Source organism: Numida meleagris, chromosome 6 (assembly GCF_002078875.1).
Source record: "Numida meleagris isolate 19003 breed g44 Domestic line chromosome 6, NumMel1.0, whole genome shotgun sequence".
Lineage (NCBI taxonomy): Eukaryota > Metazoa > Chordata > Aves > Galliformes > Numididae > Numida > Numida meleagris.
In genome coordinates, this window is record NC_034414.1 from 2,580,455 (window position 1) to 2,608,284 (window position 27,830).

General features: G+C 36.5%; 1 protein-coding gene across 9 annotated transcripts in view; it reads right to left on the bottom strand.

The window, feature by feature from the left end:
• Positions 224-27,830, bottom strand: part of LOC110401422 (leucine zipper protein 2-like) — a 188,762-nt gene continuing 161,155 nt past the window's right edge. For 6 of the 9 annotated variants that reach the window (XM_021402540.1, XM_021402539.1, XM_021402541.1 and 3 more), the window contains 4 exons: positions 25,709-25,873; positions 9,782-9,868; positions 1,365-1,442; positions 224-877 (listed from right to left, as the gene is read on the bottom strand). In XM_021402540.1, coding sequence (XP_021258215.1) covers positions 770-877; positions 1,365-1,442; positions 9,782-9,868; positions 25,709-25,873 — 438 coding nt within the window. In that variant the 3' untranslated portion in view covers positions 224-769. Of the gene's footprint in view, positions 878-1,364; positions 1,443-9,508; positions 9,614-9,781; positions 9,869-25,708; positions 25,874-27,830 lie in introns of all 9 variants that reach the window. The other 3 variants (XR_002440373.1, XR_002440372.1, XM_021402543.1) reach the window with 3 other exon arrangements.

Genomic DNA, 27,830 nt, shown 5'->3' on the forward strand with positions numbered 1-27,830 from the left:
GTAGTCAAAATGTATTTTCACCTTTTCCGATATATTTATATTGCTGAGGTGAGAGTAACTATGAAGGATGGAACAGATTTCCATGAAGGGTACTACAAAATTTTAGCTGTTTAATTTGCAAAAATTTTTGCCTGGATCCTAAAAACAACCCTTCCTACGTCTGACCTTGAACTCTGCATTTCTGCCAACAGTTCTGGGCTCAAAATACAACTAGTGACAGCAGTTAGAAAAAAACAGCAACCAAACATATTTTATTGTTTAAGTAAGCATATTTAAAATGGTATTGCGCAATGTCAAGTATACATAGAGCCCTACTGTCCCATTTTTACATTTGCTCTTATGAGTTGCATTGTACTCTGACTAGGTTTACACAGATTTTTGATCTTTTTTTTTCTTTTTTTGCATTCACTGTCCTTTAATTCTTGATCTAAAACCTAACCTGACATAAAGGTGCATTAAATAGAACAGACTGAGAAAATACTTGGGAATGGCTTTTTTTAACATCGAAACTAATTTATAGTATGCAATTACTAAGTCAGGTATAATAATAGTTCAAAAACTGGACTGTATTACAAAGCATTTCTTCAAACATCCATTTTGGATTACTGCTGAAAGGTACTAATTGGTCTATTCTAGACTAGCTAACAAACATTCATAAAATAGTGGGAAATGCATGCTTTAGAAACCTGCCTTATTCTTGCCTATAGACTAAAAAGAATACGAAGATGGAAGCAAGTGATGAACATTTGTAAATGTCTATAAGTGGTATTTAGAGTTTCTTTTCTTTTGTGCTAACAGAATCTTCAAACTTTTTCTCATTTCTTTCAGTTGACTTTTTCTCTTCAGGTGTAGTCCATGGAGGGTTGCGCAACATCTGCTGGGGGTGAAAACAGCATCAGTGCAAGCATCCTTTGATACTGGAAAAACCATGCAAGTCTCTCTTTTTTTTTTTTTTTTTAAACTTGCCTGTTTTGCTCTATGAAATGAAAAGCACAGACGTACAATTCACTTAAGACTTTTCCATTGCTAAGACTGCCAAGTACAGCTTGGCATAATTGCAGATGTATCACTGATGTGATAACATCTTCCTTCTACTCTTAATGCTGTGCATATGACCTAATTAAATTGAGCCATTTGACCACAAGGCTACTCCAGTTCAAGTACGAAACAGTTTTGAAAATTGTTAATAGCCACAAGCCATTGTGAACAGATGAACAGAAATCTGGTAGAGTGAAAGTTCGGGAACTGAGTATGCAGTTCTACCACAGAAGCGTTAGAATAGAACGTGTAAAAAGACATCAAGTAACTGCATGCTTTACAAGAGCTTTTAATAAAAACGCAACAATTTGTTGGAAACTGAATACCTGCAAGCTTGTCTCTGTTTCTGCTGTCTTCAAACGAGATGCTGAGTTATTGTAATTCCCCAAACACGTCTTGCCAACCTGCCAATACAGATATCACAGGTAATTACTGTGTTTTTTTTCTCCGAATACTCATATTTTTTTAAAAAGAACATCCAGTCATTGGTGACACTTCCCTGTGTAGTCTGATATGGCTGTAAATCTTTAGGAACTTAATACTTAGCTTGCTTTTTTTTCCCTTCTCTTTTAATCTCATAGAATCATGAAGATTGGAAAAGACCTCTAAGATCACTAAGTCCAACCCCAACCCATTCCCACCACACCCACTCAGTGCCACAAATTATAAATAGTGAATTATAAGTAGTGAAGTTTATTCCTACAGTGGCCCCATGGAACAAGTAAATAATCACAATCTTCTGTTATGCGTGAGGAAATAGTAACAGCTGAAAACTGACATTAGACTTGAGGACTCTTATTATTCTTTTCTTGTCTGAACTGCTAGCTCTCTTCTGTATGATAATCACAGAGCTTATTGAATGGGGAAGTCAGAGAACTCACAAGGTACTGGAAGGCTTGTTAGATTCTCTATCACTGTCATTTTACTTCAACAAAAGTGTCTTTTTCTTTGTAAATATTCTTTTTAACATGATGGAAAACAGAGCTGAACAGAATAAGTAAAATGCTGTAAGAATTACACATTAGACTGCAAATCAAAGACACCTTTGCATTATAAGTCTTAGCTATCACTAAAATTTCTACTGTAATTAAATTAAATGTGCATTCAGGACTAGAATTAATGACACTATAGGCAAAGAAATCAGAATGCGTAACATAGTAAAGCACAGACAGTCTTTAAAATTTGCTCACTTTGGAAGTTTTATACTTGTTATTAAAAATTTATACATGCAAATGGAGTGACAATTAAATAAAAGTACTTAAATATTAAGTAGTAAAGGCTCTTTCCAACCAAATGGTGATGTGACTTATTTCAAATTTTAATATGTCTTCCCTGAGACGGTTCCTTTCAGCATACACACCTGGAAAATGTTTGAAGCTAAGCCAAAATTACATTTTTACACATCCCACAGTATCAGAAAGGTATAAAATTACTTTATAAATGTGTGCTTTGCCCATAGCATCATGAAGGCAAACATGCATTCAACAAGAAACCAGTAATATCCACTAGAAGGTTTGCCAGCATTTCTGCCACTTGCCTTATATATACTTTTTTTTTTCCCCCAATATGGTTGATAGTACTTTTCTAGGATAGAATACTCTGTGTGCTCAAGAGAGGAAAGGAAACAAAAGAGAAGAAAAAGAAGTCTAAATACTACACTTTGAGGCTTTTTTCTTGGACAATTTTGTACAGAAAAAAATAAATTAAGTCTGAATTCATCCCACAGCAGCTTAAATCACAGTAGGATAAACATTTCCTCACTCAGCAGAGAACACTGAAAATCAACATTATCATGCAAATTAAATATGAAGAAATTGTATAAATATCCTTCCAGTGCAAACGTTAGATGGAAGTTAATTAAAAAGAGATTGACAAGGGGGAGGAAAAGTCATTATGTTTTCGCACTCAAGGAATTGTGACAGCCCCTCACCTATCACAAAGTTGATCCACAAAGGGGTGTGAATGTGAAAATGAAGTTTTGTTAAGAAAATTGCTTGGAAAAGAGACGGCTGCCTCCTTCCTGAAACCTTATAGAGAGAAAGTGGGGGGTCCTGCCAAGGATTTTACAGATTGTTTCTAGTCATCTTTAAGCTACTAAAACGAGCCTCTGAGATAATGCAATTGAAGTGATTTGTAGTATGAACTTCTTTTCATATTTTTCCCACTGTACACTATAGCTAATAATGGTGAGGTGAATACTACATAATAGGGAATATCCAGTGTAGTGCTGATATGAAAAAGGCCTCTCACAACAACTACTCCTTTTATGAAATAAAATGAAATACTAAGAAGTAGACTAAGTTTTGATAAAAGCTAAAGTGTAAGAGGACAGATTAGGAAACTTCAGTAAGTTTTTAACATTTGAAATGCTTGAAAGCATAGGCCTGGCAGAACTGTATTTGGTGTATTTACTAGGAAGATAAATAAAATGTTTTCGGCTTTGTCACATTTAGAAAATATGAGAGTTTCAGAGATGTGCAGGAGATTAGTCAGAAGGCAAAATATATTGTAGATTAAAAAAGGAACAGCATTTCAATCTGTGTAATGAAGAGGAGAGAAAAAGCACACATGAAATACAGCATCATTAACAAACCATTAGTGACATCTCTCAGAATTTCACCCATGAATGAATTACTTGTACACAGCAAACTTGTATTTTATGTGCAGAAGGATTCTATGCCTTGCCATTAAATTGCTGTCTCTGATTTTTCAAGGATATCTACCAAATCAATTACAAAAAAATTATAATTAACTATAAATAATTTGTAACTACAGGCTTATTTTTAAGACAAGAATAAAGTCCTGGGCCTCCCACTTCAAAAAAGACAGGGATCTCCTAGAAGGAGTCCAGCAGAAGGCCACAAAGATGAAGGGCCTGGAGCATCTCCCGTGTGAGGAAATGCTGAGCAACATGGGTCTGTTCAGCCTGAGGAAAAGATGACTGAGAGGGGATCTGATTCATGTTTATAAATATCTAAGGGAAGATGGAAGGCAAATGGATGAGGCCAGGCTCTTCTTGGTGGTGCACAGCAGATAGAACAAGGAGTAACAGCCTAAAACATGAACATAGGTAGTCCCATACAAACATGCAGAAGAATTTTATGGTACGAGTAACAAGAGCACTGGAACAGGCTGCCCAGAGAGGTTATGAGGTCTCCTTCTGTGGAGATATTCAAGACTGTGCAACCTGCTGTAGGGAGCCTGCTTTAGCAGAGAGGTTGGACTCAATGATCTCTTGAGGTCCCTTCCAACCCCTGCCATTCTGCGATGCTGTGAAATATTTTCCTCATGACATTACACACGCTGCATTTTTGCCATAAGATATCGGGAAGCATCTAATACTTGAGCACTTAATTTTAAAAGCTTTAAAACACAGCGCTGAGAATTCTGAATAGAGATAGCTACAAATGTATTCTCAGTGTTGCCTTAAGCAATACATTTTGTGTACGCAACAGGAAAAATAAATTCCGCAACACTAAAGTGAGAAATTTAACAAGATATAATAACTGAGGTGGGGCATATTCTTGAAATATTGGTCCATGTTGATTAGTTTAGTATGCAATTTTACTAGCTAAGTATATTTATATGAAATTCAGGTCATAAAATGTGCAGCTTGATCAGTAAAATATGCAAAATTTCAGAAGTTATGGTATTCAGTTCAGCTAGTGAATTATAAAGCAGAGCAGGAGAGGTTTGCCGCTGGATGTATAAATTAGAATAGTGGATCCGCCAAGTATGCATCTTCATTTAAAAAGAATTTTCAAAAAGCCAATTAAAACTCTGCATTTCCTTGGCTATTAAACTGTGCGATTTCATCTGCAAACTGCCAAGTGATGTAACTACAAGGGTATCCCACTCTATCTACACAGTGAGTAGGAGTTGTGTTTGTTACTCAAGTAATCGTGTCATTTATCACAGGAAATCACAGGGATAAATTCTGATACATTTCTATTTCCATGTATTTCTTTATATTTTGCAATATTGGTTCAAACAACCTAAAATCTTTTAAAGACAAACTTAGCTAAAATTACCTGAATTGTTCACATTGCCGTGAAAAAACAATATGAGAAAAAACCCATCACGCTTGCTCATGCAACAAATTCCATCAGATGTTGTAATTAATTTGGTGTTTGAATTGTTATTAATCCATAATATCAATAATATCTGCCTGCTGGTTTACTGCATATGTGGCAGCCTCTTCATTTCTAAAAGGGCAATGTTCTACTTGTTCATATCGCGGATTGTTACCACCACGTACCTCTCAGACTGAAGCTTTTTGGGTCACAAGATTTTATTTTCCCCTATATGAAGTGCACACTTACCACAGAATATCCCAAGTTGTAAGGGACCTATAAAGATCATCAAGTCCAACCCCTGGCTGCACACAGGACCACCCAAAAATCAGACCAGATGTCTGAAAGCATTGTCCAGATGCTTCCTGAACTCACTGAATGAATATTTCCATTTCTTATATTTCATTCTTTTTTCATAATAATACAAATTCTCTAACTTTTGAAGTTGGACGTTAACGATTAACGTGTTTATGGAATAGATGAACTATCAAAATGTCATTCTGCTGTGGAAATAACGTTATTAGGCAAGTTAGGTTTACATTTTATTCCAGAACATTGTTTATCAGGTCTGTTCAAGAATTTGTAACAGAGCAGTATCACTGAAATCACTTCAAGAACTATACCATTTTCATCACTGGAATTTTGTTACAATAATGATTTCTTTTTTCTCTCCCATTCCTTCCTTGGGAAAGCAATGGGTGAACACAGTCATATCAAAGCTCTACAATTGAAACTGACAGAGAAAAATGAAGGTAAATTCTATGGTTGCTTAGAAACACGGATAAGTTTTGGTCCAATACTCGGTGTCCTTTGTCACAGAATGATTAATGAACGCGCAGTGTTTGTTTACTGCAGGAAATTAAGGCAGTAAATAAAAGCACTATCACTTTTACTCATCAGAGACTTTACAAGGACACAGAGCAAGAAATGTAAGATGAGAAAAGAACAAATAAACATTCTGTAACTTGCTGGGTTTTAGCACTACCAAGAAGATAGCTTTAAATGACACACAGAAGAAGTATCTGAAATGAAAAGAGACAAAGTACATTTCTGTGTAAAAGCAGTTGTCCTTTGCGAGTCAGAAAAGGCTGCCAGGAACTTCAGCCTGGACATACATTGGCACAGGCTGCCCAGGGAGGTGGTGGAGTCACCATCCCTGGTGTCGTTCCAGAACCGTGGAGATGTGGCACTGAGGGACATGGCCAGTGGGCATGGTGGGGGTGGGTTGGGCTTGGACTTGGGGGTCTTAGAGGTCTTTTCCAGCCTTAATGACTGTATGATTCAACGATTCTGGGAAGAGGGAACAGCAAAACAATACACAGAAAAGAGCTCTGTAGAACCCTTCTACTCAGAGAGTTTTCCCTGTGATAAGCTCCTGAAACACATCTCTGGACAACATTATAGAAAAGTAGTATTAACAAAGACTACTGAAATAAAATGATAATTGAAGCAGGATCATTTAGTTATCTATCAATTAAATTGAAGTTAAGATGTTATGGTCTTAGACAAACTTCAAATGATTTGAAAGAAACCAAACGTACTATATATTATATCCTACCCACTTCTGGCTACGACAAGTCATACATCAAAGTTCATGACAGCAAAGATGTCAGAGTCTAAATTAAATATGAGCTCATTTCATTTGGCTTGGCAGTATCTTGTTTATGAACAGCATTTCATTTGTACTCACTCCAGTGTGTACTATATTAATTAGAATGGATACACGTAAAGCCATGAAGAGAAACTGCAGTAGGTTTACACATTTGAAACAACTAGAAGAATGTTCATCCCTACAGACCATAATATACTGGTTGAGACCAGCAACTTAGCTCCATATTTTGACATAAAAATGGAAACGTCACATGTTCTTCTCTAGTCAGTCTTCACCACAGTAATTCTTCCAAGACATAACTCACATTTTGTTTATCAGAGAGACCAGTAAAACCCTAAGAAAGCGTTGCTGAACCATTAGGTTTTCAAGCAACATCTGAATTTTAATCATATTCAATTGAAGTCCTAGTCTTAATCTTGGCCTCCACAATTTCTAATGAATTTCTCACCAATGACACTTGAGAATCTATCAGAGGTTCTTCACTACTCAGTCTACACTTCCTTCACTGGGAGTTTAGCAGCTGTAAAACTTCTGATAACACACACACACAAAACTAAATAAGGCTAAAAATACAAGAAAAGTTCAAATGTATTTTTAAGACTAGAATTTTCTTTAAGTGATAGTATTAACAAGCACAAATAGCAGCTTTGTATTATTGAAAGAATATGATTTAGACAAATAAATTGCTTCCATTTATTTAAGAAGGTGATACCTCCAAAATAACACTGCTAGGATTATTTGCAGAAACAAGCATGTTTAGTTAATTTTTCAAAAATAATTGATTTCTTTCTTATCTGTAAAAATACATATCCTCTGATGTAAGATAGGAAAATAATGACAAAAGGTTTCTATCCCAATGTCATCATCACACTTCTAGGACTGCCTATACATTCACTTTTCATTTGAGTGAGAATTGTAAGAAAAAGTAAGAAGTTTCATCTTAAGCAACAACTGGGAAAATTATTCATCACTGCAAGCAATCCACAGAACAAAAAGTGGCCCAGGAATTTCCTTAGACTCCTAAAAACGTCACAAGAGTTTTGAAAAATTTATTTCAATAGGTTATCTCTGAAAATCTTGCTTTCATTTCTTTAAATTTTGTGTTTGTGAGAAAAAAAAAAATCTAGTTTTCATGCTTGAAGTTCGTCTGGCATGAAACCAAAAGATCAAGTGTGGGATCCTAGAAAAGAAGATGGATTTCCCCTAAGTCTTCTATGGGACTGTATTACAGAAATTCTCTGAGGAAGGAATTATTTAACGCCCTCCTGGTAAGCAAGTCCAGTACTTCGCGTGTGGCCACATTCTGAAAATATCCATTTCCACAAAACACTACAGATACTGCTGTTTTTGGAGATCTACTCTTGCATTTTAAGGACTAAACGGTTTCATTCTGCCTGTATCCCAGAGACCATGCTTCTTCACTGCCCACTTTATTACACTGAAAAACAGAAGCAGCATTTTTTGATAGCATGGCAAGGGGTAGATATTGCACTGGAAGTATGACAGTCCTAATAATCTATTTTTTGTAACTCAGCTCTCAAGGTCATTCCTTAACAGACAGTACAAGCTCAGCACAGCAAAATTTCATAGACATTTTTTGCATATTAGAACGAATCTTCCCTTTTTTATGTGAACAGACTGAAACTATGACTATTCTAAAATGATAGGATACTTATCCATTTTTCAGTTGGAAGATGAATTTACAGTAACACAAAAGCAACGCAAGACTGAATAAAACTTTTGCCTCCCTTATTTTTCAATAAGAAACATTACCCAGCAAGGCACAGTGAATTTATGCTCTCCTATGGAATGCTTTCTCTAATTTTAGTATTGTTTCTCCATAAAGGAGGTTTTGTCAAATATAGATTTAACACACCTTAAAGATTTAAGATTTAATGGAAATGTGAGCCCCACAGAAAATAGAATTGGCCCTAAAATATGATAATAATTGAGAGATTAAATGAAACATGGCTTAAATCCCATGAATCAAGCTTAGATGTATAATCTAATTTCTTTACCTGTGAATTACAGCGTATTTAGAAGGAGGAAGGGAACATGGTTAAGGCTTAATTTATTTTCAATCATGGCAAATGCTTCAACTTCTCAAAACTTCTAACTGCAGTTAGAGACTTCCCCACTTTCTCCAAAAAGAATTTTCATACCAGTTTCAGTCTTGTTGATTAAATGGACAAGAATTGGTAGCAGCACAAAAGAACACCTCCCCTTGTCCAAGGGGAAAAAAAAATAAAATCCCTGCATTTATGGAAAAACACTTCTTTTTTCCCCCAGTGTCACTGCATAATTTGATACAGAATGAGCATTTACTCATTCTCTTGAGCCATGTTTAATTTCTCTTCCTGTTTTCTCCCTGCTTAATGTATTCATTTCAGTACAGAGTTTGCATCTCTTTCCGTGAATGTTCAAAGCTCTACCTAAATTAACCTATATTTCATATAACATTTCATAACTTTCCCAAGCTGTAACCAAACTTCAGTCATAAACTAAATGGAGTTAGCTCCAGCTTCAGAACTTCAGATCTTATTCTTTCTTCTCCTTTTTATTAATAAAGAAGATCCCAAGAGGTAACATTTTCTTCTTCTTTAGACTTAAAGAAAGCTACAACAGCAAATTATGCACTCTTCTGGATATACAGTTTGCCTTTGCCCCTCTAGAGGATGTGGCAGAGGAGAAGTCATTTATAATTGAATAAACTGTTAATGTTTACAATAAATGTAGGATTTATGTAGCTTATTTGTTGGGTACTCTGTCTCCTAGATCTACTCACCTCCACAGGAGATGGTTGTGTGTGGATGAAAGTGATGAGCTCAGCAGTTTACTCAAGAAATGCTGTGACTGTCTGATATTCTTGCTGCTATCTTCTGTATTTCACCTGCAAATTAGCCAAGCTGGAACTTAGTATCCCGTCCTACTGCAGATGGGATTGCCTACTTTCACTGTTACACCATCACCTCAGTAAATCACATGGATCATCACCTAAGGTTTTGATGTTTTCGTAGCATCTAGATTAAAACCTGATTTCTAGGTGAACTCAACTTACATCCTGAGAATCGCACTCCTGGACACTCTGGTTTTCTTCCTTTCTTGAGGCCACGTGAAGACTCTCTTTCTCTGCTGAGGCATTTTGCTGGATGTTAAAAAAATAAAGAAAAAGAAAATTAAAACAGTTAAAATAGATAAAACTTCATAAAAGCCAGTTCAGAAAATAAGGAGAATCACAAAGATCAGATATTACGACCAGCTAGCTCCTTAACAGACTGCATTTCCTGTTAGTTTTATAAAAAGGAATGTTTAATGTTAATAAATATCTAAAGGGAGGTGGAGGCAAATGGATGGGGCCAGGCTCTTCTTGGTGCTGTATAGCGACAGGACAAGGAGCAATGGCCTAAAACTTGAACGTAGGAAGTTCTATACAAACATGCAGAAGAACTTATCTACAGGCAAGATGATGGAGCACTGGAACAGGCTGCCCAGAGAGGTCATGTTAGCCTCCTTCTACGGAGATACTCAAGACCAATCTGGATGCCTACCTGTGCAACTTGCTGTAGGGAACCTGCTTTAGCAGGGAGGTTGGACCTGATGATCTCTTGAGGTCCCTTCCAACTCCTGCAGTTCTGTGATTCTGTTTTAATATGCATTTTCATTAAGTCATTCCCCTAAAAAAAGATTACTTCTGTAAAAATAAACAGTTGAGATTTTCAGTCTGAAACGCAGAAGTGACTTTGTGCTATATTGTTTGATATGTTACCAATGAAGATCAATGCTTAATAATACAGTACAAATTAAACCACATTTTCTCTTGCACCAACATTTAGACTGGGGGGGGGGGGGGGGAAGAGGAACGTAAAGGAGAAAAGAAGTAACTTCCAAACTTGTATTTCTCTGCCTCTTGCAAGATCTGAGACAGACTCAGGCCCTGAGCTTAAGCAACGTATGAACTGCTTTAGCTTATTTTACTGGGACCTCATGTCACTGCGAGGTGGCAACATGTGCTCCATTTCACGCCTTCCACTTACTGCCTTAAACTCCAAATGGACTTCTTTCTATACAGGGCAGTGACTCCACAATCTAGACTACCGCTGCATATAAGCAATGAATTTTCTCCCACTAGAATGCAGTTAGTCGTGTTTTCCTACATTTGCTGCACCTTCTAAGGTTCAAAGGGACGTGAACAGGAAGAATATGCACTGCATTTTATAGGGAGCTTTTACTAAATTTGCACTTCAATAGTCTTTAGCATATTAACTACTGATTTACTAATGAACACAAAGACTTTCGTGAATACTGTTGGAGACAGATGCACAGTTGGGCTGGATGACCTTGTAGGTCTTTTCCAACCTTGGTGATTCTACAATTTCAAAAACGTTGGAGATAGTAGAGAAAATTGTTGCAGGTTACTTTTTGTAATATCATCTCTGTTTAACAGTGCTTTCCCTCAGTGAAGCAAAAAGGTGATCAGAAGGTGAACAGATCAGTAAGTTCAACACAAAAACTGTTTAGAGAAATAATGGATTATCATTTCATAACTGGTCTTTTATCTGTATTTAGTGCTTTGCCTGTTTGGGCTGCAATCATAATACAGTTCTGCAAACTTAAATTTCCTCCTATTGAATAAGATGGAGGTATGTACATTGAATGATTCACAGTACACATAGAGCACACACTAACCTGATTTCTTGACTACCTACAGCAGTAAATCTACTTAGGAGGGCAGGAAAACCAGTCAGCTTGAACCTTTAACACAGGAAAGTAAGTGTCTCTGCCCAGATATCAGATTTGTCAGCACATCATACTACAAAACCAGGGAAGTCTGAGATTTTTAAGGGAGATTGCCATCAAGGAAGCATTTACCCCACATCTTGCTTTGAAATACTACTGCTAGTAAACAAAAAACAAACATTTCCCATTCTCACCCTCTAAAACTCAAAACATCTGAGTGTTAAGCTTTATCCTAGAAGCTTCATTTGTTGTATGATTTCTACTTGACAGGCAGCACATCATCCCACCTATTGCACAAACATCATCTTCAATTACTTTCCATATTGTTTCCCTAAGCCAACTTTGATCCGCATGTCTTAAGTTCTAGACTGAAATGCCATGACACTTCTTGCATGGCTCCAAGGTTACCAAACCATAAAGACAGGAAGAACAGAAGATGGGAAGGTGTCCTGCCAGGCCCAGGTTACTTTCTGTAGATGTGAGTTCTGTTGTTACAGTCAGAATGGCATAGGGCATTCATACATTTCATGTAGGCACATTTAATCAATAACATTTTGAAGCTAAGATTGACTACCTACACGAATCAAGGAAAAAAAATCAATATTAAAAAAACACCAATATTTTTGAAGGCTTATAAGTTTGCTGATTATGTGGGAGGTTTTCAAGTAGACTTTGCAAACAAGATTCTTTGTTACTAAAAGAAGTCTCTCCTAACAAGAAATGAATACGCTATTCTTTGCCGAAATGAAACCTATTTACTAGATTGACAGCTAACCTAATAAAAATGCCACCAAGTACTCTGGAGCAAATTGATTTGGAGACGGTTTTTGAATTCCTTCCCAGTTTGCCTGAAGCTTTTTGAGCTCTCCTCAAAGCTTTTCCATCCAGGATTTCACGTGAATATTTTTTTTCGAGGATCATCAGCCCTTTAACCTTTTTTTTCCTTGGAAATATTTTCAAAGTTACAAAATCTTCCTGGTGAGACTTACAAGCCTGACTAGAAAATGAACTTTGAATTTCAGATACTTGAAATAAGCAACATTTTTACAATGCATTTGGCACATATACTTGCTCATGGAGCCCACTGGTGTGCACTTTGCGGTCAAAATTTCAGAATACTTATACCTGAGAAGCAAGCCAAACTCATTATTCCTTTCAGTTGTCTTCCAAAGCCTGTACTGGAAGAAATGACAGAGCCTATCCCTGCTACAAGACTTAGACATTCTTCTTGCTTTAACACCTTACAAATGCTCTTCTCAAAGCCTGTATTTTTACTGTACTATCCTCATTTTATGGCTAAAGAAAACTAGAAAGTTGAATCAGCAGAATTCCACCTTATATAATCTTTTGACTTTGATACACAGTTGAATTCTTTCCTATGGTAGAGATAATCATAGAACGGCTTGGGTTGGAAGAGACTTCAAGGATCATCTAGTTCCAAGCCCTGCATGATAACGTTATCCAATCTTTCATCTTCCCACGTGGTTTTTCAGCATCACTGCACCACTCTTTCTCTAGTCAACATTTGGTGACAGGAGATGTCACAGTTCCATTGACAGGTCTACTTGCCAGATGATTTGCCCACACAAACCAGCACATTTATTTCCTGTCACTTAGACCATCAGGTCACTCTTTTCCACACTGCAGGTTTCCAGTGATATTCAATTTCCATGTTAAAGTAGTACTTCAGTTAAGGATACTCATATACATCTAATAAAAGGATTGTATGGCATTTTGAATGTAAGAAAAACAAACTAAGCAATTTCTTGCTGAGTGGAGGTTCATGATAACTTATTTATTTATTAAGTTTATTGAGAACCGAGATAATTTTTTTTTAACCCTCCAGGCTGGGGGGTGCTGGCATTCACCTGCTTCCAGAGAGGCTGCTAGCCAGGGCTACTCACAGGGACTAGAAACATGAAACAACCAACATCTGAGCTTTAATAGAATCATAGAACCATGAAGGTTGGAAAAAAAACCCTAAGATCCCAAAGTCCACCCTCAACCCACCTCCACCTCGCCTGCTAACCATAACCCTCAGTGTTACATCTCCACATTTCTTGAACACTCCAGGGATGGTGACTCCACCACCTCCCTGGGCAGCCTGTGCCAATGCAGTACCACTCCTCCTGAGAATAATTTTTTTCTGATATCCAACCTGGACCTTCCCTAGTGCAACTTATGCACTTTACCTCATTCTGTCACTAACCCTGACTTGCAGCACACTCAAGAGTTTGTTTCTTCTGGGAGATGTCCTATTCTTTTGAGATATAAATGATTTACTGTCACACCTAGGAAATTCAAAATTGCTCAAAGATTTGCAGCTCTTACCGTGAAAAAGCAAAGCTTTTTTTTTTTTTTTTAAAAATGTAGCAAGCATATGAAGATGTCAGAGTTTTTCTGGGCAAGGTACATCGAGCAAGAGACAGACATATCTCCTTTCCACCATCAGTTCTATTTGACTGCTCCTGGAAACCAGGGAATTTGTCTGCACACCACATGCACACACAGGCAATTGTTCAAGAAAAAGGTGTTGATCCTATCATCATTCCCTTCCTACTCTTTTTAGTTGCACCCTGTGCAACTGCCAAAGTAGGGTTCTTTCTTGGATTGTGCAATAGACTTTTTACCTGCTCTCCTAGCTCTATAAATTTCAGATGTTTTAAAGGGGTAATCTGTTAAACCTCTCCCCAGCAGAAGTCACAGATAAATAGGTATGACTGCCTGCAGAGAAAACATAAAGCAAACAACTGGATACATTTTTTAATATCCGGACTTTAAATTCCTTCACAGTCTAAGTCACACACAGAAATACATGAAAAGTCCAATTTTAATAACAAAACGTCACCCTGTGTATTTCTATGATGGTGATGGCCACTGTATATACATACATTAGTGTACATGTGTATATATATTGAGGTAGAGAGGTAGCTAACTTTACTCTACTACACAGTTAATATTACTCGCCAGTAAGGGGAGAAACATAGTTCACTTCTCATTTCTATTTAATCCACATCTACAGAGATATGTTTATACAAGGCAATTCATCTCAAAGGGCTGCAAATCCTATGGCATACAAGATATTTAAATTTCTACATATTGCTTCTTAAGCAAACAGAATTCCCTTAAATGTATCAATATATCTTTTTTTATTATTATTTATTTACACTATCTTTGAACATCTTTGAGGTGGAAAATAGCTGCTTTCTAGTAACCATCATGCCAACACTGAACACAGCAATCAAAAGTTCTTACAAAAAAATCTAGGAAAAACTCACTACCAATGAAACTGAAAATTGTCAGTGCAACTTTAACATGGATACTGGAATAACATATTTTCCCTTCTTCACTTCTCACATGCATTTGTGTTGGTTATAATGGAACATCTGAGATGAATGTTTATGACAAGCTCACATGGCTGAACATCCATCAGAAGGAGAGGATTTATTCTTCCAAACAGATCTTGGAGATGATTTAAGTTATATTTAGATGTGCTAATTTCCTGAAGCATCCTTTTCATAACATTACTATAATTGCATAATTTTCCCTCACATACACACCTGCCTCTCTCAGTATTACGTTTTGTTTGAGACAATATGGGCATTGAAGTTTCTACATCTTTCCTAATGGTATTTTGTTATGGGATTCTTCTTCTCATGAAAAAACTACTCTAGAAGAAGAAAAAAAAAGACTTCATAAAATCTCATTACAAAGGGCCAGAGAAGGTATCCTGCAGATTTCTAGCACTGTCTGCAGCATTTCCTACTATATAATAGTTTCCTCAGTTAAAGTGAGTTTCCTCAGGAAAATAATACTTGAAACATAGACATGAAAGAGGAACAGAAGTTGAAAATTATGACAGTTTATCTTCCTCTGGTCATATACAAAATATATTTGCATTTTCAGAATGGAGTGGAGGTCCTTTACCTATGCACAGCAAACTAGTGTTCACGTTAATGCTGAAATACCTCCAATGGCAGAGCAACATGCTTCTAAAGAAATAGCTGGAGAGCTATTCTAGGGCACCTAAAGAGACAGTGGAGGTCTACTTAAAGCAATTACCAAAATGCAATGCTACATGCAAACAAAAAGAAGCCACATCTGTCCACTGTGTTATTGCATTCTGAACTCCACTGTTCTTTTTCTAGCACAGTTCATTTCATTATATTTCATTATATTTCATATAATTTAACCAAATGTTTTCTAGTAGAACCTTGAACTGACATTTTCAGTTGCCCAACCTGTAGCAACTGCATTTTCCTGTTTATGTTTCCACACTCAGTTTGGGGAAAGAACGAAAACAAAACACTCATGAAAACATACGCCATCAAGTTTCTCAGGATCGATAAGAAGCATTCTGTAATGATTCACTGTACATCGATTTTCAAGACTCTCATAATAATGCATTCACTTTAACTGCAAACCAGGACAAATGTTAGAGGATACCTCAGTTATGTGATTTGAAGAGCTTAAGAAAAATAAACACTTTCCAGTGAGACTTAACAAGAAGAAGAGCTAAAGTTACCAAACTTAAATGAAAACACAAATGTTAGAAATATTATTCACAGAATGGTATGAGTTGGAAGGGACCTTACAGATCATCCAATTCCAAACCCCCTGCTATAGGCAGGGACACCTCCCACTAGCCCAGGGTGCTTACAGCCCCATCCAGCCTGGCCTTGAATGCCTCCAGGGAGGGCACAACCTCGCTGGGCAACCTGTTGCCCTCATGCTGACCTCATGAAGCCCACAAAAAGTAAAGGACATAAGTTGAAGGCAAAACATCACCAATGCCTTGCCTTATAGCAATTATAAATATGCTTGTAGGAAACATCTGAGAATGGAAAACACTGAACTTACTGTAGGCAGGTGTTAGGTAGTCTGCTTGGGAAAATTAAGAACTAGGAAGACGGCACACATCACAAAGTTTTGGGTTCTAATGGAGCTAAGCATTGACAGTCCAAATTAAAGTTTAAATCAATAATGACCATCATGCAAGAATCAAATAGTGTACTCCACAAGTGTGCGTGTTTATATAATTTATATCAAGATTATATTTCATGCTACATCACACATTCATTGAGATATAATTATGTGCCTTTGTATGTGTGCACACTCAAGTGTGAAAGAGAACAAGATCAAGATTAAATGCTATCAGTCTAACTACTAATTATTGTACTTCCTCTAAACAGGACACGATAATGACCCGATTCTTATTCTCCCTAACTGGCAAGATATAAAGAAAACATAGTAAACACTGATATAATAAATTAGTATGTCAGAAGAAGAGCACGCTAGGGGGGGATATAGTCAGGAATGCCTAGCATTTTGCGTATTTTTTATATACTGGCTATAGAAACACATGCTCACATCTTGTGCTGGATGCTGTGTATACTATGTTCATAGCCACGGTCACTTAAAGAGATGCCATAAGAAATAATGGAAGCACTTTTTCAGCACATTTCACAGCGTGATGGTTTTGGTAGAATTAGAGGCAGCAACAGGCTTGTTCTTTTTTGTGTGTTTTTCCTACGTCGTCTTCTATCAGACACAGTTATTGCAGAACAAACTGTTATTATGCCTGCTGATATCTTCAGATCAGAAGGTCACCACAAGTTTTCTGAAACACGGATTCTGGTTTTCTCTTGATGAAACCAATCAGACAGCATTTTCTTATGGCTCTTACTACCATGGAATATAAGTATATATGTATATAAAACCCAGTAATAGTTCAGTAACGTTTAATTCTGGGTGCATTCTGACAAGCTAAATTTGCTTTACAAGATCATTTGGGCTTCCACATTGCTCTTTCCTACACATTTCTGCAGTATGCCTCCTTATGAATAAAGATTTGACTAAGTAGAAAAAGCTTTTTAACATGCATCTTGACACTGGTGATAACAGAACTAACCTATATTCACCTGAAATCTATTAATACTTGACTGGAGGATAGTCAGGCGCATTCTGTGTACAGGACAATTCTACTGTCATACACTTTCAGGTGCTGACAACTTGTGCAGTTAGAAGAAAGATTCTGAATAAAGAAGACCGTTATAGTTTTCTTTAGACAACAGAACTGAAAACTGCAGCTAAATGCATGAGGAAATACACAATTAAAAAAAAACTATGAAATTTGAGGACAGATGGTATTCCAACGTTACTGGAAATGCCACTGCATCCCAAGAACACAAAACCCAGCTGTCCAGCTTTGAGGGTCACTGACCACTGTAACATTGTCCAAATGAGTCCTAACTACAAAAACACCCACTTCCAGCTTTATTTTTGTGCAAATTCAATGAAAAATGCTACTTCTAGCACTGAGAGTCTGCGTAACTCCTTATTTACTCCCCCTGTACCATGGTAGGGTCGCTTGTTGTTTGTTCATTCTTCAGTAGAGCATACGATCGCTCTGAAAATACAACAAAGAGCACAATAACACTATTTGATAGAGCAAATTCTCAGCTACCAAAGACTATTTTTCCACAGTCACTGCCATTAGCTATACATTTTCACCAGCTATGAACAAGTGGTAATAAATGTAGAAGAAGGAGCAGCTTAAAAATATGGAATGAAGCTTCAGCTTTAGGTCAGTAGGCGATTTCTTAAATTGCTCAAAACTAAACTGAATTTGAATGCGTTAGGACTATTCTGTATTTCTTATGCTTGATGGTTCAATGCAATAGCTCTAATCAAATTACTAGAAAATTCTGTTTTTATTAATAGCCAAAATACTCAGTTCTCAAGAATCAATTGATGACACATCTTTCTGGTGTTTTCCAAATCATATCTGTCCTCAAATAAAAGAAAAAGAACACTTAACTATGTCTAATGTTTCCCAGTTGGCTTCACATATACATTTAAAGTGAAGCTTTGTAACAATAGATTAATAATAATAGATGTTGTACACAGGATACCCACATTAATAATTACCATCTACATCTTGAATGCATCCTTGGGTAGCAAAATTCCCTTGGGAGTCATTTTACAATTACGTTCAAGCTGGTAAGCCTCTTAAAGTGATTAATTAGACCCACTGCACATTTCAAGTCTTTTTACATGTAACATTGTTAGAAAATGCATTAATACTAACAATTCTTTAAGTAGATCTCCTCATGTGGAATTGCAAAGGCAAGTAAATTCAGTTTCTTTCTAGTTGCTCTCATCAAACAAAATGAAGTCTCACAATGGCCAACCTTCTTACATATCTATATATTTTTAACAGAACATGTAACAAACACCAGTAGAGTCACAAGATAAGGCAATGTGTTACCATCTTTCTGCTAAGTGCAACCTGAAGTAAAATTATAAATACTGTATTTTCTCCCAGTCATCTCCACTGTCACTAAGAGAGAATTAAAAATATGTTGAAAAAAGATCATTGCTTGATATGAGAGATGAGTAGCAGAGGACAGTAACACCTGGAATGCAGCCAAGGGATCTTCTCTTTCTCCCTTCTGATAGGGAGAAGGAAAAATATGCTTGTCCAGAAACCTGTTAAACGTTACAGCAAGCCTAAGGCACTGCCGTCTGGTTCGGCTACTTGTACCCTGTAACAAGATGCAGAGGTCAGAAAGCTAATCTACGAAATGAGGATAATTAGAAAGATCGAGTCGCTAAAACTTGAATGATATTATTTCTAATGACATTATTAAATGAGAATGATATTGTTTTGGGACATGGACTAAATTAAGAGTTGCCAGGTGCTCTATTTTATCCCTTCTGGTTTCCCTTGATTGTACTTAGTTAAAACAACCTCTAAAACTAATTTAGTGTCAAGATAATGTGCTAATAATGAAGACTTCTTTAAAGTAAGCATTAAAATCAGAGAGCTTCAGCTTTCAATTTAATGATCTCTCGTGGTAAATGTTTTCCAGCATGTAATGAAATTTTATTAAAAATCAGTCACTGAAGAGCTGAAAAAGGACTGAGCAAGTAAAATCATACTCAATCTGAGGCAAATTCAGGAAATAAAAGATACAAGGAAGGGTTGCCATACTCTTATGGACCATCACTAAAGAAAAAATAATACAAGACTACAGTCGGCATCCAGTTGATCATAATGATAATGAAAGTCTATACACCTACAAAGAGCTATAAAAAGCAGAACAGGAAAGACTTTCATGAAGGAATAGGTCATGCTAGTCATGCTCTTTCAATTACATTCCCTTTCATCTTTCTCAAAACAAATTTCATACTATATTAGGCTTGCAGATACTCAGTACCTGGGGATTTCTATAGCAAGTACCCTCGAAGGACACAAGTATTACTCGCTGCTTTGAAATTAAAATCTAAAATAATGGAAGGTGTCATTTTTCAATACTATTTTATTCTCATTGTGATTATGTGCTAGGAAAGGGTTATATTGTGTAATTAATACATATTATAAACAGGGCTTAGTCTTTTTTTTTTTTTTTTTTTTAATTACTTTTCCCAATCTCGGTGCCGAATGCAACCAACCACAGGCCACCAAAACTGCACATGCCAGTGGTATCTCATCAGAAGTAATGAGGGAGGAAACAAATATGTGGGAAATGGAAAATTTGGGAAAGCCACAAAGGCGGTCTTCCTTAGGCCTCAATGGAGCACAGTCCTGTTCACTGCCCTTGATGTTCTCTCCATGTACACATGAACGGCCACTGATTTTATCACCTTTTCAAGTTTGAGCTCACACACATTGTGTGGTATTTTCAAAACCAAACCCTTTGATAAACCTATTTCATACAACACTGGGTCCTGAGATGGGAATGTCTGTTTTCTAGGAAAAGAAATAATATCGTGAGATTTATTGTTTTTTAACTTTAGGGAAGGAATAGAGGATTCAGAAGGGATTATTCAGCTAGACAGAATGAGAGAATAATGCTTAGGAGTATTCAGTTAGGGGAAAAGGTGTTTATTTGGCAATGAAGAGGGTGAAAATGAAAGAAAGCAAAGTAAGAGGGAAAAACTTGACTGTGAATTACTGCAATCCAAACTACCAGGTAGGTGCAGAGAGAGATTTGGGTAACAGCAAGGACGTATTCAGCAAAATCCAAGGAAAACTGGCTAAGAACAGTCACAAAAATTTTGCTTTACAGAGCTTTGGTTTTCCAAGCCCACAAAAGACAGAGTCTGTTAATGAAAAGCATACACAGGTTGTGAATTTTGAGTATCCAATCTAAAAACTTTTTAACTAACATATTTTAAAATTTAGCCTCGTATCATTTATTTTCGAACCAAGTCCTTTTACCTGTTATTTGGTCCCACACAGTAGGGTTATTACTGACAAAATTGGGAGCGCTTCCAGACACAATGCCATAATGTCAGTTTGAAGTTTACTGCCTGGAGAAAAATAACTGCCAAGTTATGTTTTCAGCATGTTGTAACAACAGAGGTCACCCTGAGTAAAAACAATCAGATGCATTAGAGAATCTTTTAGAGTCTTAATTTTTCCTATAATGACAAAAATAAATCCATAGCTGTGTTCTTCTTGTTTCATAGGTTGTTGACCAATGAATATGCAAGTTTTTTTCAAGGGTCAGAACCTTCATTTATACTGGAATATTATGATAAATGACCTCATAGGTAACAGCTCTAATTTTCGAAAACAGACTATTTTCTTGCGTAATTTGTTCTGATTTAGTTTCTTTCTTGACCTACAAAGGGAGAAAGATGAGATAATATATTGCCACATTCAGCTGGCTAATTTTTCATGAATCTGAAGCTATTATATTAGTTTTCAAAGCAATATAGAACAATTTTAAAATATGACTAAAAAATTAGCGGTTCTGTCTTCAAAAACATGGGCTGGGCCCAACTTACACATTCTAAATGTATCTTCATTCTTTCAAAATATTTATACATTTGAAGAAATGTACACATTTAAGTTCTACATTTCTAGTCAATTGTCACTGTACTGTATTATCAGTAATACGATATGAAACTTTCTATAACTAATATTCAGTACAAATATTTAACAACTTATTATTTCAAAGAGAATCATTCTATCCATCATTTCTACTTTTGTAGAATGAAATGAATAAGGCCTAGAGCTTAAGAAATATTCTGATTTCACAAATAGATCATTTCCAAATTAAAAAAACGACAATAACAAATAGAAAAACTCAACAACTACCAAAAAAAAAAAAAACCACCAACAGAACAAACAACTACCAAAAGAAATTCCCCAAAAAGAAAATCAAAAGCCCAGATAAAATTTGTGAAGAAGCATAGACAGTAACATCCCCTTCTGTTTTCAGTATGCTTGCTCAGTATTTGTAGTAGATGCTCAGTATCTATGCTCTCAAAATAACGGCAAGCTTAAGTTTAACCTGAGTACTAGAACATAACAACACAGTAAATCAGGTCCTTGAGTTCCTACATGGTCATTCCAAAATGCTTTCCAGAGTGACCAAATTTCCAGACCCGTATCTTCTCAGAAGAGTTTCACAAGCTCTCATTCTTCTGTGCCCTACAAGAACACTTCTGTGGGCTTAATGCTGGTGTATGCATATATATTCACATATATATAGTTATCTCCCTGACCTCATTTTGATGGGGAATGCTTATTTCTAGATGAAAGGTGGACAGGCCACCACATTTCAACTTTTCTCAATTTTTACACTGATCAGTGTATGCTGGAACTCACAATAGTCACAGCAGTGGGAGCAAAGGCCACAGCTCTTGCAGCAGTTGTTACCAGGAAAATGGTTCTTGTAGATTTTTAAGTCTTTTAAAAATATACTCAAGATTGCAACACTGGCCTGGTAGTTCCCCTACATTTCTACAGAAGGATAGTTCTCATTCTTTTTCAGCTTGTGTTTCCTCTATCAAGACTAGGACACAAGTGGTGTTTGTCCATGGTCTTTCCTTCAAGGCATGCAGTAGGGGATGTTATTATCTTCTCAGTTTGAAATTTGTGGCTATTTCTACTCTTAAAATACTGCAGTTCACAAAACACACAAAAACCACAGGGCATTTATGAAAGAATTCATTTGGGGAATATGTGAAACAATGTTAGACAAAAACACCCTAGAGGAAACTAGTTGCCATTATTCTGGTATTCTTTTAATTGTACTCCCCATTATTTGTGTATTCAATCTTGCTGCTTCAAATAGAAGCTGTTTCTTTGCTTCATTTCCATTAATATTCCAACTGACTAAAGCTCATTTTTTCTTTACATTTAAGGCACAGGTGTCTTTACACTTCACGTCCAAAGAGCGTAAGATATTTGAATGATAGATCTCACTACAAAATATTTATTTATTAATTTAAGTGTAACACTAGCCTTTTCCAGAAAGGAAAATTAAAACAAACTGAATAATAAAGTGTTTCACCTAGTGATTCCAAATACTTGAAAACAGGTCTATAACATCAGAGTTGTTTCATATGTCAAGCTACAGTTAGTGCAGAAATGGCCTCAATAGGAAGTCAATACCAGTACTCTGATTCACAGATGATCCCAACCCACATTTCCCATGTACCTAAATGGCTGTAAAGTTTCAGGTCCCTAGGCACTCATCTAGAGATTGGAAATTTTCCTTTCAAAGATTTCTAGCCCTCTTCCTTCTCCTCATTGCGTCACGGGAATGACACAAGACAATTGCCACAGCTGTTGCGTTTCGCGACTCCAAACTTGCTTGGGAGCATTTTCCACTTCTGGAAGATAGAACCGTTACTTGCTGGGACATTCAAGTGCAAAAAGAAACTATGGAATACAAAGAACTGTCAACGATCTAGAAAGATCAAGACCTCATAGTTCAGGATTAATGATCATCATCTTGGTTGCGTGGGGTTTCCTTTGAGATGTTAGCGTCATGGAACTTGCATGGAGACAGCCTTTGGTAAATGCTTTCACCAGTGAAATCTGCGTTACGATCCAACAGGATGGGTAAAACCCGTTTTGTCTGAAATATTAGTGCCTATTCTTTATATTTTTGTAAATTGTACGTGTTAACTCATTTAAGGTGTTGCAAAATGCTCTGCTATTAATCAGTTCAAGGGAACTCCACCTACGATTTTAGTGATTTATGCACTTTTATGCACTGATTTTTGAAACTCTATGCAAGTTTCTTTATCTTACAGTCTCCTGAAGGAACAAAATACCTCTTTAGCAAATCAAATTTTCATAACGAACCTTCACAAGAAATTTGGAAATTTACTTTCCTAATTATCCTTTCTGCATCATGTTCTTGTCTTAAACATCTTCTCCAACAACCACTCGCATTATGGTTTCCAGCTATGAATACAAAAATACAACCTTCTTATTGCCACTGTTTGTAGCAAGAAGTGCCCCAACCTCACAGATGACTGTATCCAAGTGATGCAAATGTCATACACTTCCATGGATTTAAAATAAATGCGACTATTTTAGAATAAATTTCTTATATGGGATGCGATTATCTTTGAAAGTATTTACCAGACAGTTAATCATTTCTTTCCTGAAGGTTCAACTGCTGCTTAGCAGACATTACAAGATGCTCATAGGAAGTTCTCATTTTCACATAGGAAAAGTAATCAAACACAATGACATTCACCTAAATACGAGCCTGACATATTAAAATTTTTATGCAAATGTAATGGAGAAAGAACAATGTCCGTAGTTTGATAGAGTTGGTCTGCAAGATTAAAAAAAAGCCAAGGATGGATATTATTCTTTAAAAAAAAACATGAGAAAAAAAGCCTCCCATAATTTGGCTTAAATGTAGAGATTCTGGACTGACTATGCTGATTTGACAATCTATTTTACAGTAGCAGATTTCAGTGCTTTTATAATCACAGATCATGCTCGGATTTATGATAATGAGGTGTCAATATGGGGAAGAGCAGGGCTGGGAACCATCATTTTTGCAGTTGTTTTCATGGCATATGCCATGTGTGGAAAAATGTGAGCAATGTCTATTAAAGAGGGAGCATAACTTATTCAAGCACTCTTGGGATACCGAGGACTCAGACTGCAGGGTAGAAATAGTGCTATATTTCATAAACCAGACCATTAAACACAAAATCAATTTGATTATGGAAAAAGAATGAAGATTATTTTGCGCTTCAATCAAACGTCAAAAATTAAGTTCCAAACTCTACGCTGTATTCCTTTGCTGTGCTAGGGAAGACGTGCTCCTGAAATGCCAGAGTGAAGCTCAGTCTGCATATCCTGCAGTAAGAGTCCACTCTCCTTCAGAATGGAGAACCAGCTGTCTTAATCTAAATGAGAGATAATATCCTCATGGGCTGTTATTAATTAATACACTGGTTTGTTTCTGGAGGTAATGGTTCAGGAAGTGAAGGCTTCTTACTAGGAAACGCTTAAGGAACCTACAATCATTATGGTAAGAGAAGCAGCACAAGATCCAGCTTTGTAATCATACTCTGATTTCTGACATTACATTTCAATTTTAATTACACAGAGAAAGATTACTGATTTTTGGCTTCCATCTCTGTACAAATAGCACATATCAACAGCTGCTATAAAAAAACTACAAATTGACTGTGAGTTGGCAATCTCTTTTTATGTTTCACAAAGGAGTTTTGGAATTTAAGGGGAACGTGAAACTCTCCCTCCACCATCCTGCCGTAAAATTTCCTTCCTTAGGCTCAGTCTAAAGGTATTGAGTCACATGAATAGATGAGCAAAATGCAATCCTGGAGATGGAAATTATCTGAATATCCATCAGTCATTCCATATCTCAACTGTGCTAACATGCTTTAATTTATAGAATCAAAATGCTTTAAAAACCAGCTCTTTAATCCCATTTTCTCCTAAACTGTTGTTCCTATTTCCTAAACGCATTGTGCAAATCAAATATTCCCCAGCCTATTATTGCAGCCCTTTTGGCAAATTTGTTTGGGTGTCCCAACCTGTTCTACTCTTCAACACTGGCCTTTGTCATAGCTTTTTTTGTGAAAAACAAAAAGTGCCTCACTGTTCAGTGCTATAGTCCCACAAACACATTATCAGTGCCCGGCAGGTAAATAATCCCATGAATTTACATTCTCATTTGTTTTAGATGTAAATCCATCTTCTTTGTAGATTTGTTATGCGGACACAGCTCACTTAGCAAGCAATAGACAGAATTTCGTTTCTCAGCAAATAAAAGTACCCATTTCCCAACTCTGTAAAAGTTTACTGATACCAGAAACTGTCTTAGAATTATCTTTAAAATTCGTCCTAATCTTGCAATGAATTTTAAATCCTCCTTAGTTCCAGTTTGATGCTCTTACAGGACAAACTCTCAAAGATGCTTGAAAAAAAATAGGGAGGGAGAAACAATACCTTGGTGCTTGTCACTGGAAATGGAACTTTTGAGCCCTTTGTAGCTGGAGATGTCAGCTTCTCTGCTGGTTTTGAAGGGATTCGATGGGCAGCAGGAGGCTGATTGCGCAGAACGGAGGACAGGCAAAGCTGCACAGTGTCCTTCAGAGCTTTCAGCTGCGACTCCTGGGGAAAACAAGAAATTACCACTTCTCTGAGATGTGTTATTATGAACGGAACTGCTTGCTTTATCTGTCTGTATTAAAGCTAACATTTACAAACAGCAGCTGCTTTTTCTTTCCATTACTATTAGCAGAAGACATTAAGATCTTGCTTTATATGGTTTTTATATTATTAAGTTACTGTGCATTAGTTACCAAAATACCTAAAAAGTCCTTGCATTCTTCCCTTTCATCCCTGCATTTTAACTATATTGGTTATTACAAATACTTATGAAATAATATTTTATCATTAAAAGAACAAATATACAACATACCAAATATCATCGCATCCAGATTTTGACATATAATATTTAGTAGAGAGAAGCAGATATTGGCAAGTATTGCAAAGACACAGACATGGCAGGGAATTTTGCCTATAATGTTCAGGATAATTAGTATTTTTCTACATTATAAAGATTGATTTTAATCCAACAGGATGACTTCTCTCATGTATATACATGAGGCTATTATCCTGTTACACTGTATAGTAAGCCATAGGCCTTTCCACCTGTTAAGAGTGTCCACATCCATAACTGCACTTTAAGCCAAGCTACACCTTTTAATGGGTGAATAAACTGCTGTTCCCATAATTACATGATAGTGTTTGTAGCAGTATTCTGGCTCAAGCTGTTTTACTCTTATAAATACAGATGTACTAATGAAAGCAGCAGTCTGACACTGAACAAAGTTGAGGCAATAAGAGCAGTGAGACAACTACTCGCTGAGGAGGTCCCATTTAAATCTTTGTTCAATCACTGCAAGTCATTTAGACAATCAAACATTATTTATGGCGTTCATTATATTTGTCTCAGGGGGAGTTAAGCAGCGTTTGGCCTTAAAAAAATCTTGCTTTTGTTCTTTGCATTAAAAATGTGCCTATAAATACATAATACAACCACACATCTTGGCCTTCAAAGATTTTTTTTGAAGGACTGCGGGGTACATCATGACTAAAGCTGATGGGAAATATAAGTATATGTAAAACACTGCATGCTGCGTATGTCAAATACTATGTATACAATGTAAAAATATTTCACAAATATGAATCGTGAGCAATGAGATACGGTACACAACAACTTGTTTTAGTTTATTTGCTAAACGAGTATTTTTCAATCCTGGCAAATATCCACATTTTTTATATTAGATAAACCTCCTTTAAATTCAAATGGGGAGTGTATCTTATAATTGAGAGGCTCGGAGAAAAATTAGCAAACATTTAGTAGGGAAGACTTCAATGGCAGTTCCAAAGACAACCACAGGAAGACCCATTTGTACACAGCTCAATAAGGAAAGAAACAGGAGACGGAAAAGAGTTCATTTTGCTTGCCAACAGACAAAATTATTAATTTATTATAAACAGGCAGCATGAGCGTTCAAGTTAGGGAAGCAACACTGGAATTGAAGACGTCGTTTTGATACAAGTTGCAGCTTGATAAAACCCTTAACCTTGAAGTGTGTTCAGATAATGGAAAGGGTCTGTGTCTTGATACTGAATAGATAAGGGAGGTTCCCGAGACTTTGTGTAGATAAGGAAGGTTCCACGAGTCTTTGTATGGAATATGTATGTACCTTTATATTCCCCTCTTTATACTCTTGATATGGGATTGAATTTAACATAGAATAATTGGGGGTGCAGTAAACCAAAAAAATGTCAGGCTTCCCAAGATCCCATCATGGGAATTAGAGAAATGCCGCAGTGTGAATATACTAACGAGAGACTATCTAATCTAGCATCTGCACAAACAGCATTTAAAGGAAATATTAAAAACAGAAGTTTGATACCGTTCCAAAAGTACAACACAATTTTATGCCTGCTTATAGCCACATTTTGAGACTCAGTCGCTCAACTACACTTTTCCAGTACAGCTCATGTTCCAAAAACACACACTGCTCTCTACATAGACCCCATGCCTACTGCATGT